This window comes from Bidens hawaiensis, unplaced genomic scaffold (genome assembly GCF_021521415.1).
Source record: "Bidens hawaiensis isolate Kalapana, Puna unplaced genomic scaffold, B.hawaiensis_p1.1 tig00037693_1, whole genome shotgun sequence".
In the NCBI taxonomy this organism is placed as follows: Eukaryota; Viridiplantae; Streptophyta; class Magnoliopsida; order Asterales; family Asteraceae; genus Bidens; species Bidens hawaiensis.
In genome coordinates, this window is record NW_027505498.1 from 98,331 (window position 1) to 111,746 (window position 13,416).

A 13,416-nucleotide genomic window follows, 5' to 3' on the forward strand; every position below is an offset into this window, starting at 1 on the left:
TGTCATATATGCAAAGCCACCGAAACTCATTAACATGAGTTTCGTATACACATGGCCGCCCCAATAGTGATAGTGGGTAAAGCTAGAGCTTAATAAATGGAGCCTCCGTTTTAGAATTTTTTACGTTTTTATTTTTATTGAACTAGATTTAATAAATGATGTAACTCATGCCCCACAGGAACTTTTCTTCTGGCGTGTTGGCTAATTGGGTTTTCTTCTTCTTGAAATTTTTTTTCCAACCCAAGTTCGACTCACTGTTGGGTCATTTTTCACATCTATTTATTTTTAATTTTCCCGCATGTATAATTCATCGTTGACTTATTTGTTCTCCTAGTTTCTGATTTTTCATTTAAAAAATTAATATGTATCTATACACCTTGAATTTATATTATATAACTCATTCATCTTTTTAAAACATTTCTAAATTTTATAATTTCTATACGAAACACGAAAACCATTCGATATATAACACAAAACAGATATATAACACAAAGCAGGTAGACGTTAATACATAAAATAATATTCTTGACTTGTGTGATACTACTTCGTTCTATAAAACGTTTATTATTTTCAGTCCCAATTCCAAATAAATGAGTAGATTTTATACTCATAAAACTTAAAAAAGACCCCCAAATTATCTTTTTGCTTTAGGCCTCAAATACTCTTGGGCCGGCCCTACTATACACGACTTAAACCTCGTATGTATCAACCCATTCACACGCTTTAAGTGTCTTTTAGTACAGGTTCCATCAACATTGAATAATAATAATATTATTATTATTATTATTATTATTATTATTATTATTATTATTATTATTATTATTCTAGTTGTAGGTTTAAAACCGTAGGGTAGAAGCCAGGTGAAAGAAACATCCTACGAAGAAGAAGATGCATTCGTTCGGATTCAGAGCCAATGCTCTGCTCACGTTCTCTCTTACGATTCTGGCTCTGATCTGCGCCATGGCTTCTATTTCCGATCATTTCAACTCTCCTTCTCCCACTGCCACTGTTCAGGTTTCTCTTAAACCCTACTTTTTCATTTTGCTTTTATAACTTTCATTTACGACTTTTGGGTTTTGCAGATCTTGAATGTTAATCGGTTTCTGAAGAAATCAAGCGGAGATGACGAGGTACTTTCTTAATTCTTGCGATTAGTGCTTCGATCTGTTGTTTGATTACCTAAAGGAGTTGAATTTGATGACTTATTTGTACTTCTAGGCTATGATCTCAGAATATTTTAATGATTAATATTTTTAGGTGTTAGATGTATGGTCAATTCGGTAACCGCGTTTAGTCAATTCAATGGAAATGTTTACCAGTGGATGTCTTGTGTAGTGTAGATTGATTATTGATAGAAATATGATTTTATTGTTCGATGATTTTGATGATAAAGTACTCAGTTTTCTCTTCATTACCGTGTATTTGAAAACCAGAAACTATATATTATTGTAACTTAGAATAGTTAACTGTTGTATTAAACATGGTCTGGACTTGGACCATAATTGCAGTTGTATTGTCTTAAAGATAGTGATCTAACAGCTACATGTTTTCCACTGATGCAGGTTGGATTAACATTGGATATATCTGCAGACCTACAGTCGCTGTTCACATGGAATACCAAACAGGTTTTATATACTATCTGTTATTGTTATTGTTTATCTGCATTCTGCAATATTTTAAATGAAGATGTATCAATAAGTTAAAATTAATAAGTGGTCTTGTTCAAGTGTTCAACCATGAGAAGGATATTTAGCTTTCAGGTTTACACCATTGGAAGAAAAAAACTAATCTTGAATGACCAACTTACAGTCTTGCACGTGTTTGTATAGAACGTCGTTGTTTTATCTTTGTCACTGATTACACAACTCAGGAATTGCATTATAGAACAGACTGGAAAGTTCATTCTTAAGCTCAAGTTTGTATTTTTACGTGCAGGTTTTTGTATTTTTAGCCGCTGAATACAGCACTCCTAAGAATTCCTTGAATCAGGTATGATTAGTCATCTGTTTTTCATAATTTAGGTGTGTTTTAGTATGTGCTTGATCGCTAATTCAGAAAAATATTTGACAGGTTTCATTGTGGGATGGTATCATCATCATCATCATCGTACTCAGTATATCCCACCAATAGCAAAGCTATGGTAGGGTCTGAGGAGGGTAAGATGTAGGCAGCCTTACCTCTACCCCATAGGGATAGAGAGGCTGCTTCCGGTGAGACCCCCGGCTCGATAGTAGTTTTGCATCAAGCCTTGGACATAAGGCACATAGCACTCAATCATCGGGACACCGGCTGATCGGTGCATGTACCCTTATCTTTCAGCTATCAACGCCACTACATGATGCCTGATTAACCGTCCGTCACTTTTAACGTTATTTTCACGAGATTAGTAAAATAACGTCAAAATTAGTGCAATTTCACTTTTGCCCACCCGAGGGTTCACACATATATACATCATTGTGGGATGGTATCATACCAGCAAAAGAAGATGCAAAGTTTTCTGTAAAAGCTAAGAACAAGTACAAGTTTATTGATCAGGTGATTCTCTTTTTAAAAAAGTATAAGCTCGATGGTGGTTTGGTTGGTTTGTTTTCTGATTATATAATTTATCTATCTGTTATCCAGGGAAGCAATCTTAGAGGGAGAGACTTTAACAAGACATTGCATTGGCATGTGATGCCAAAAACTGGTAAAATTTTGCAGACAAGTTGGTCTTGCCCGGTTTTCGCTTGCCCGAGTCGTACAGATAACGTGGATGTCGTATGATTTGACAGACGACAATAGAGGATTGTTTTTCTCTTTTCTTAAACTAGACAAACAATGAGAGCGTAATACTATGTTTTAACGTTTTTAGTCTGGTAAACTTAATTATCCTTTTTTACTTTTGTCCCTCTTGCTTGCTTATCCTTAAAAATAAGCACATCGTATGGAGAAATCAGTTTTTGACTTTTGGGTTGTTTTGGACCACTAAAGCCTAAAACTGTAGTCAGGCGGGTTAACCGTTAGCTGACGATCCTCAATTCAACCTAAATTTCAGTTGTGGTTTTGGTTTAAAGTCACAATCGACTTGAATCGACCTTTGCCTACCTTTCTGGTTTATAACAGTACTTACTTTGTTGGAAGACGTTTGTATATACCAGACCCAAACTTTAAAATATCAATATACTCTTATAATATTGTTAACATAAGACAATTTTAACATGCCAACTTTCAGGTCTTCTAAAGGTCTTCCCTTTGTTTTTGCTTTAATTTTTCCAAATTCTGATATCAAAATTTTCTCCTTGGTTTTTTTCACTGTGATTTCCCAATGTTCCATTCGACTGAAGACAATGACTGATAGTTTGCCCGTCGCATTGCATCCCGCCATCACTAGCGTCACCTAAACAATTTCATGTGAGGAACCATGCGTAGAGTTGTCTACATCGATAGTTACTGAATAGTTTGAAAGGAAATCCCATGCTCAAGGAATCAAATCGAGTCTCGTATGATGCCATAAGTTCAATGAGAGCTTAGGATCCGAGCTTGTAATGTTAGATTTTGAACATCAGTTGATGATGAATCCGCAGCATAAGCATTTTTAAGCCATTTCTTATGATGAATGAGGAAACTTGTGGAAATCATTTTTGAAGAAACATGAGCCATTCTAGAATTGAGAGAGCCACAACATAAGCATCTTTCATTTTGAAGAAATCAAAAGATCAATTAATTAATTTTATGACTAATTAAGTTAACAAAACAAGGGTAAAATCATATAATAATAATTCAAAATGAGTAAATAAGATAATTTGATTACTTTCAAAGGTAATATTTGGCGTTTAATAATTTGGTTGTGATAATAAAAAAGTTAAGAAGGGGTATATATGAAATTTCTCTATTATTTTTTGGGAAGGAAAAACAAAACAATTAAAACAAACACATAGAGGATCAGTTTTATAAAATGCAAGAATCAAAACAATGAAGGCAAACATCCAGAGGAATAAGGTTTATAGAATGCCTCAAATCAAATGGTGTAGGAATACAGCACACAACAAATATTAATCATTTCTAGAGCCAAACCGTTCCAGGCCCAGGCAAATAGATCACTTGTGATATCCTGGTAATTTGTACAATAAATCTAAATCGAGCCGCTAGCCACGGTTTTTAGTCAAAATTGTTAGTTTGTATGAGAATTTGGTTTATGAATATAATACGCATACATAATTGTGTATTCCAAAAATGAGAAATAACAAATAGAAAAGGTCAAAAAGCCAGCCACAACCATAAGTTGGACAGTTAACCGCCAAAACTGAACTATACAAATCTCAAACCTGCTAAGTTGCTTATAGGTTTAGGCGGTTAAGTCGGTTCTATCAAAGTAGAAACAACCAAAGTAGCTCAAGATAACACCAAATCCAATGTATTGTAAATATGTGTGTATATATTTTCTCAAGTCAGCCATCAGGCGAACTAGCCGAATACAACACAAACTAACTTGCAACAATTTTAAATAATATGCGATCAACCACGCGTTTAACAAGAATAAGACCTAACAATCAGAACTGGAGCTTTGCAATTATTAGGCTTAATACAATGAAGAACACATACAAACCCACAAGACAAAACCCCCAAAATCTAGGCACACGGAATCTGCACCATGTTACAACCAACAATGTTCCCATCAAGCTCAAAATCAAGAACACAAACGCCACCACAATACTCACATGAAAGTGCAGCTCATAAGCTTCCGGGTAAACATGAGCTGTTTGTATAACCAAAGCGGTCCCAAGCCCAAACAGCATGTTAAACATGGGTCCAGCAAAGCACCCAGCCATGGCCATAGCCGGTTGACCCGCTTTAGCCACCGCCACATCAGCAACAAGGTCACCCACCGAGTTCCCCCAAGCTAGCACGGTTAACCCGAGCAGTGACGGTGGTACATCGAGAAGTGACCCGAGTGCTGCAAGACAGTTTAAAAGCTCTCCTGCCATTGTGGAGATCCAGAAAACACTCATAATAAACCCTATAAGGACGACTGGCATTTGCTCAGTTTTTGGGGGGTTTTTTTCGAGTGCATAATGGACGAGTGCAAATGATGAGCTGGCAAATAGAATTAGTAACCATAGAGGAATATGGATGTTTGGAAGAAGAAAAACAATGGGGTGATTTAGAGGGATAAATGATTTGCACGAGTACATAAGAAGAATCGGGCATAAGGCGATATTGGCTGATCGATAAAATCGGTTCCACTCGGATGGTGATGATTGTGGGACCGTGAGCTTCAACATTATCGAGACTGGTACTTCCCAAGTTTTTGATATCTGATAAAAAGAAAGAAAAATATAGTGATTAGCTTTTATATGTATGCACCGAAAAACCACACATGTATGCATATTTAAATATATGTAATGTACTAAACATGTCTGCGTATGTATACATTCTCCATGTGTGTTGATACATAGATATGTATTCGGGCATCTAATACATATAAAAACATACAAGCACCCATGTGAATATGTTTCTATCTATAAATATATGTATCCATACGTATGCTTATGTATCTACCTACATATTTAGACACTCATGCATATATGTACAATTGTCCGAAAAGTAAATGAATCCAAGTATAAATGGATGTGTGTGTATATGGGTGCATAGTATATATATGTGTGTACAAGTATATCAGGACAGCGTCGATGATGAGGCCTCAGTCCATATAATATAGAAGTAGCTGTGGTCGATTGTAAGTATCTTGTCCCGTGTGTACTTCAATTATCACTTTATCAAACAATTTAGCAAATTAATTCATACACCTTAATAGGCTGAATAAGAGCTTATTAAAGGTTCACAATGGCTATTTGCAGACCTAGTAGCAAAATTCGGGATTTATATTATCAAGTAGAACCATAGAAGCATACAACACGATTATAGGTGCAATCATGACCCATTGTTCAAAAATCGGTTAATTTGGGCAAAACTAAATTGTATATGGGTTCATTTGGGTCACCTTATATTAGTCAATGGGTTAAACTAGTCACCTTAAATTAGTCAATGGGTCAAAGTGGGTCTACACAAATTAGTCAACGGGTCCAAACGGGCAATTATAAAACTAACTTTTAAAAGGGGCCAAATCGATTGGCACCATCCATAAGCATTGTTTGTCTTCACCTACTTCTTGCCGGCCCCGCCACCACCACTGCCACCAACGTGCTCACTGCCAGCGCCACCACGACACTCCACCAAGCAGCAACTAACAACACCAACACTCCCCCACCGCCGTCACTGGCACCACCTGCACGCCCACCAATGTATAGTATTTTGATTTTCCATCAGTATTATCTCTGTCAACTACTAAACATTGCACTAACCATGGAAGGAGATTGAGCGTTCCATCCACAATCTGAGCAAAGAGTGACCGGTTCACGGGTTCAACTGGTTTAATGAACACGGTCTCAATGAAATCCGGAAACATACAAATCATATCAATTGAAAGAGTTGAAGAACAACATAAACATATACAGTTATAAAGATATTTTCTGTGAGGTAGGTTGTTTAGGAACTAGAATGTGATGATGTGCATCTTGATCTCCACCAGGAGGGCGTTCAGTTCAAGATATAAGAGATAGGATGCATACATTCTTGGCCAAATTGGGTCCCAGAAAAGGTCAACTTTCTTGGGTTGAGAGCAGCTTTGAGAAAATTATCAACAAAGGATGCTTTGGAAAAAGGGGTTTAAACATGACTTCACGGATTTGCGTTTGTTGTGAAGAGGAAGAAGAAGAGTTGGTTGATCAAGAACAGATCGAATTCTTAGTGTAGACTGGTCTCGTTGGGGAGAGTTGGTGTTGAAATTTGGTTATCTTTTGTTGTTGTAATTGTACTATGTAACAAAACTTGGTGTTATGTATGGTGCCTCTAGCAACTTGCTAGGTCCATCTATTTATGAATAATATTTCGTCACCATTCACAAAAAAAAAAAGAAAGAACTTGAGGCATGTGACATGTCACAGGTATTGACTGGACAACCACACTGTTTTGTACAAACTACTCATTTTTTTAAAATTATTTAAACAAAAAACTTTGGTACTTTTTTCTAAACCCGACTCCATTTTGGCCAAAACCTGTTTCGACCAGAAGCAAATAAATACTTTTTTAAACCAGTCTGCATTGACCTGAACTCAATTTGCTTAACCCAAACCCACCTAGCTTGTCGGACCTAAACAGTAAGCACGATCAGTCTATGCACTTAACAGTGGCCCACTATAACACAAATCATAAATTTTGTTGCTTTAACGTTTCTAATCAAGGAACCAACAACATCCATGGTGTTATACATTCAGTCCCATGGTTAGCGACAATAATACCAAGCCTTAGCATTTCATCAGACCTTCCAAGGGTATATTATAGTATATGGGGTGATGTCAATTTCCATGCAAAATGAAGTCTTGGATTTCAAATGCCACAACCACGTGCAGCATGAAAACTAAAACATCCCATGTTTTATTTCTATTTTTGTTATCAATTCAACAATCTATTTTCTCATGTTTATTGTTTGTTTTCTGCATTTAAATTTGGTCTTTTATTAGTAGTGGTCAAGGGTAGTTAGCCCATTTTTAGAGCAGTTTCGGTCATGTAAACCCACATTGAACATGAAAGAAGATGGTGTGTTTAAGATAAAATTTAGTTCTGTGTTTTCTCTCTTAAGTGAGTAACCAGACCCCCCATTGCTAATTCAAATTTGGCAATTTGAATAGTGTTCTATGGATTCTATTGTTAATGCTACTGGTGAAGCGAATCTGTATCCAGTATTAGCCGTGGGCTGCCCTATCGATTGATCAAGCGGTGTTTCTGTATCTCTATTGAGTATCGACCCCCCCGTAGCTTATCTGTTTCTACCCGTTAAATTTGATTTCAAATCTCTATTCGTTATCTACTCTGATTTCCTATCACATGGCATCAAAAAGCTTTCCTATCATGATATCATCAGCCAACTCTACATTTTTATCGTGTTCCTATTTCCTAATCCTAATCCCTCAAGTATTGCAGCATGTAGTTCTATAATTCAGTCATCCTCAAGGAACGAGTTTAGTGTTCAAACACAAAATCAGAGGAACTATGCAATAGGAGACATTAATGCAAGTACAGAACCACTAACTAGCATCAAAGCATACCTTGTCAAAAGCTTGTCGAATGCCAGATCCCGTCTGCTGTTTATTAAAATCCATCAAACCACTGCCAGTTTGCTGTTTATTAAAATCCATCAAATCACTTCCATTATCCTCGATCAAAACTTTATAATCCTCAACAACTTGACTCCCTCCGCGCTTCACCTTCCCACCAATCTCCACCTTCAAATCCATCCAAAACACAAACCCGACAAAAAACACATAAAACGCCACAAACCCAACGGCCTGCCACAAATAAATCTCCCCACTCAAATAGACATAAAACAGAAACAACCCCGCCGTTAAATAAAACAGCACATCCCTCACAAACATCGCAGGCGACACCGCGAAGGGCGCGGCGTAGATCGCCACAAACCCGACCACCAGCGCCGACACAAAGGTCCCTGCCGACAGGATTGCGCCGAAGCCGGTTCGGGCGTTGCCAGCGCCGACGGCAGAGATAGAGGCGAACACATCCGGGGCACCGTTACCTGTAGAATAATGAAAACCCCCGTGTATTATTAATCAAGGAAACATAATCAAATACAATCTGGGTAACAATATAATAATATTAATTAATATTCTCTAATAATATTAGCTTACCGAGGGCAAGAAGGGTAACGGCGCCCATGGACGGGGTTAAGTTGAGGTGGTGGGAGAGGTTGGTGACGATGGTGGAGAAGTGGGATTGGGCGGTGGTGACGAGGATGTAGAAGTGGAGGAGGAGGGTGAGGGTGAGGAGTATGATGGATAGTGGTTTGTGTTGGTGGAAGTGGCACTGGTGGATGGACAAGTAGTTGATGATATTATTGTTATTGTGATTGGGGTTGAAGAGTGAGCAGTTTGTGGTGGTGAGGAGGGATCGGCGGTGGTGAGTGTGGTTGGGGAAGTGAAGGAGGGAGAATGAGATTAGGGTGGTGAGGAGGAGGAAGGAGGTGGCGGTGGTGGAGGCCATGCCATTACCAATGTGGTGGTTGTTATTATTGTTCCGGTGATCGGACTTTGGAGTTATTAGTGATCTACTCCAGTGTTGGTTCTTGTAATAATTGTATACGCGTTTTTGTTTGTTTGTTTTTTTGTCTAAATCTAAATGAATATTTAAATAAATATAATCGATATTTAAAATTATTGGAACTAATGTTTATCGCCGTTTTAAGTAAAGTTTAATGAGATTAAAAATATTTCAATGTTAAATTTTTTAGAGATTATAGTATCGAGTGGTTTTGTTAATTAACGCGTCACTTCATTCTCATATAGACGGTGATTTTTTAAATAAATAACGAAATATCTAACAAACACATGATTCATGTGTAATGGGAAGAGTTAGTTAAGCACACTCCATTTATTTGCTAATAGATTGTATCTTTATATAGCAAAGATTATTTACTTTGTAATTATCGTACACACAAATTCCATCCATCTTCGTCTCTCTTTTCATTATGGACTCTACACCCCGCCGTAACCGTAACCAATATCCGAAACTTCATTCCCATCACTTTAGAGATGAAGTCCGGCCAATACGCTTCTTGGTCCGAACTCTTCCGCATCCATTGCAAAGCTTTTATAGTCTACAACCATCTAACTACTAAAACGCCACCGCCTGTTACCTCTTCTTACACTGAAGACACCGCGGACCCGAAAACTATCAAACCGTCTCCTATTGACTCATGGGAGCGGATTGACGCCATTGTTCTCCAGTGGATTTATGGCACAATCTCAACCGATTTGTTAAACACTATTCTTCAAACTAGCACCACTGCCTTTGATGCCTGGACATCGCTCGGTAGTATTTTCAAAGATAATAAGGCTTCTCGTGCGGTTTATCTTAAAAATGCATTTGCAAATGCTCGTCTTGACAATTTCCCCAGCATGCATGCATACTGTCGAGAAATCAAGTCCCTTATCGACCAACTCGCTAATGTCAATGCTCCAGTTACCTCCGATGACATGGTTTTACAACTCATTACCGGGCTCAATGAACAATTTGAAGGTATTGCTATGGTACTGCAACAATCCGAACCATTACCTAGTTTCTATGTCGCTCGGGGGAAACTTGTTCAAGAAGAAACTCAGAAATCGCACATGGCAGTCGCGTACGCTTCAGCAGCGTATACTACAATTGCCAAACTAGATCAAACATCCGACACTCGATCCGATCCTAATGCAGAAAGGAGTCTTGGTCGTGGTCGTTCGCGGGGTCGTGGGTGCGGACGACAACAATGGGGACGTGGAAGGGGTTCTGGTCATCCATCTTACAACAACAATTACACTACTGGGCCTGGTTACAAACAATTACACTTCATTCTATCAACCATCATGGCCCACTCCACCATGCTCTCATCAATCAGCCCCTAGCCCAATGGCAATGGAAATGGACTACTTGGCCCAAGACCTGCCCATGCCTACAACACTACCTACACTCCGGCTAATATTGAGCAGACCCTCTACACCATGTCACTTAGCCCACCCGAACAATGGCACATGGACACCGTAGCAACAACTCACATAACAAACAATCCGAGTAACTTTAAATCTTTTTTTAATAATAGCATTTTACATAACGTTATTGTTGGAGATGGTACGACTATTCTGGTTAATGGACAAGGACACCAAACCCTCCCTCCACCATGCCCACCTTTAAAATTAAATAATGTTCTTTATGCTCCTAAATTAATTCAGAACCTTATTTCCGTCGGTCGATTAACCACTGATAGTTGGGTTTCAATCGAATTTGACCCCTTTGATTTTCTTGTGAAGGATTTCAAGACCTTGATCCCTATCCTTCGATGCAACAGCAGCGGTGATGTGACATTCATGACAAAATCGGGTACGCCTTAGTATTCGCATATCGAATAAGCGATTAATCGCTTATTGCGTAACGAAAGGATGAATAACCAAAAAGGTCTGGTTATGATCCAGATATCCCAAGGGGGCATCTATAAGTGATACACATTTATTATAAGAAAACATATTGATATTACGGCTTTAGTACAATAGCAAACAAGTTAAACGAAAAGATACTCGTTTAACTACCCGCTATGACTTTAAACGCAAAAGTTAATTCCAAAACAAACATTGTATCATCCGTTAAGCCGAAAAAGACTTATAAAACACTTATTTGGGATGTTTTAAGCAATCCGTGAAAATATTTTGTATTTTCACAAACAAATGGTATGATTTTCTAAATTTACACAGAAATGGCCGAAAAACTCTCATTTTCGCACTATTTGTCGTACCCGACAAATTTTTCTTGCCAAAAACCAAACCCAAAATAAACTTGGACTCGGAATTTCACATTCAGGCATGCAAGCAAATGGGCCAAAATGGGGTCCGTCCGCTATGACCCAAAATAAACTTGGACTTGGGGTCCGTCCGCCAACTTGGACTTTCTACCGCTTTTATATATTTTAACACATTAAACATTCTAAACCATTCTAAAATGATAAAGATACCTTACTTGAAGCTACTTCTGCTGTTCTTCCAAAAATTCAGCCAAAACCCTAGGTAAACTCATCATTTTAATCAAATTTTAACTTGTTTAATCATGTTTAATTGCATAGAAACATAGTTTGATTACCAAAAATTACTTCTAACCATGCAAAAACCCTAAAAATGGCCAAAAAATATATTTTGATCATACACATGGTCAGGAACTTGGTTTGTTAAGTTTTTTTTTTTGCCATAAACACGGATTAAGGGGTTTGAATCGCGTTTTTACGGTTCAAAAGTTCGGTTTAAAGCCCTAGCCGAAACCCTAAGTTTCAAGGCTAATCTTTTGATGATACATACTTGGTTTTGTGATACAGGACCTGTAGTTATATTACTTAGAAGACCAAGGACCTGGAAAATTGAGTAAAAGAGCGAAAATGAACAAAAACCGCAAAGGTATTGCCAAATTACTCGTTTAGGGGTTGTTTGGGATTAGATTAATATGCTCTTGTTGTTAGCTACTAAAATTTTTCAGAGACATCAGGGACTATATGAATGAGTCCCTGTCCAAATTTGGTAATGTTTCGAGCATCTGAGAATATTTGGCGAATTTATTACCGTTTGGGGATGTTTATTCGGGAAAAATACTTAAAATGCTTCAAATATTATGAAATTTTTTTTGGAGAAATCAGGTATGAAATAATATGATCACATATAAAATTTGGGTCATTTGGAGAACTCTAGCTATATTTTCTGGATTTGCGTTTATTCGAGTTTTTAAAGTTGTTTTCGGCTCGAAAAGGTAACTTGGCAAGATTTTTAGGTTCTGGGAATTTTAAAGGTTGCTTGGGAGGTATTTGGATCACTTAGGAATTTTATTGGAATTTTCGGAAATCGTTTGGTATAAACGGATAATTTACGAGTTAAATATAGCATATAAAATGAACTGTCATAAATTAATAAATCAGTAAATAATTCCAGAAATATTTTTATAAAAATCTACATATTTTATTTGATAAGTTTATAAATTTTCATAACTTAAGAATAAACAAATAATTAATTGTGCTAATTCGAATGTTAAACAAATTCATTTCTGATAAAAACCCACAGGTGTGCGATTAACGAATCTGTTGGAATATCAGAACATCAAGAGAGATCAAAAAGCATATTTTCGGGTTAATTGAGTAAAACCGGACTTTTTGTGAGAAATTCGGAAAATTCGGATGGAGTATGCGCGTGTTTCTCCAAACCAGACTGAATAAACGGAAATGAGCCCCGTATCGAATCCAGACATCTAATATGTGATTTCTCTTTATAAATTTAATCATTTTATCAGCCAACACATTTACCCGAGTTTATATGGTCATACCTGTTTTCCATACGACGAAACGAGCAACTTGGCCCGGCACGTGAAACGGGGAAACTGAGCCAAGTTTGGTTTTAAGCACAAGGCATTGAACAACGTCATAATCTAAGCCTATAGGCATGCTCTAGGCGTGACAGCTATACCCAGACTAGATATACAGCCTAGTTTATTATGGAGATTATAATAATATTAAAATATTAATATTATTATAATATTGACTATGTAGACTAAGTGATAGCAAGGGAAACGAACCCCGAGTTGACATCGCACTGAGTACCTACTAAACCTTGCGTTTCATGACCCCTCTTTTCAAACTATTTACGAACTTTTGGGGTGAAAAACATGTTTATATACGTTTATCTATATGAAAACGGTTCAAGATATGAATGATCTAAATGTTTATGTACGAAAAGTCCCCACAAACATAATGATTGACTACGAGCTGATGAAAGGTGAATAGTATGTTGATTGATAAATTAGATG

General features: G+C 37.3%; 2 protein-coding genes and 1 pseudogene across 3 annotated transcripts; 2 read left to right on the forward strand and 1 right to left on the reverse strand.

Moving 5' to 3' along the window:
* The first annotated feature begins 869 nt into the window (after positions 1-869).
* On the forward strand, positions 870-2,852 carry LOC143613523 (signal peptidase complex subunit 3A-like; annotated as a pseudogene). Its single transcript, XR_013150132.1, has 6 exons — positions 870-1,014; positions 1,083-1,130; positions 1,563-1,625; positions 1,936-1,991; positions 2,451-2,535; positions 2,623-2,852. The product of XR_013150132.1 is annotated as a signal peptidase complex subunit 3A-like (transcript).
* A 1,536-nt stretch (positions 2,853-4,388) lies between these two features.
* LOC143613521 (cation/calcium exchanger 5-like) lies at positions 4,389-9,141 on the reverse strand. The gene is made up of 3 exons (XM_077087205.1): positions 8,742-9,141; positions 8,145-8,629; positions 4,389-5,294 (listed from the first exon to the last, which is right to left on the reverse strand). Exons 1-3 carry the CDS (start codon positions 9,091-9,093, stop codon positions 4,530-4,532), a joined length of 1,602 nt encoding a protein of 533 aa, XP_076943320.1. The 5' UTR covers positions 9,094-9,141; the 3' UTR covers positions 4,389-4,529.
* Positions 9,142-9,641: 500 nt separating this feature from the next.
* LOC143613524 (uncharacterized) lies at positions 9,642-10,493 on the forward strand. The gene has a single exon (XM_077087206.1). The coding sequence runs from the start codon at positions 9,642-9,644 to the stop codon at positions 10,491-10,493; it is 852 nt and encodes a 283-aa protein (XP_076943321.1).
* The last annotated feature ends 2,923 nt before the right edge of the window (positions 10,494-13,416 follow it).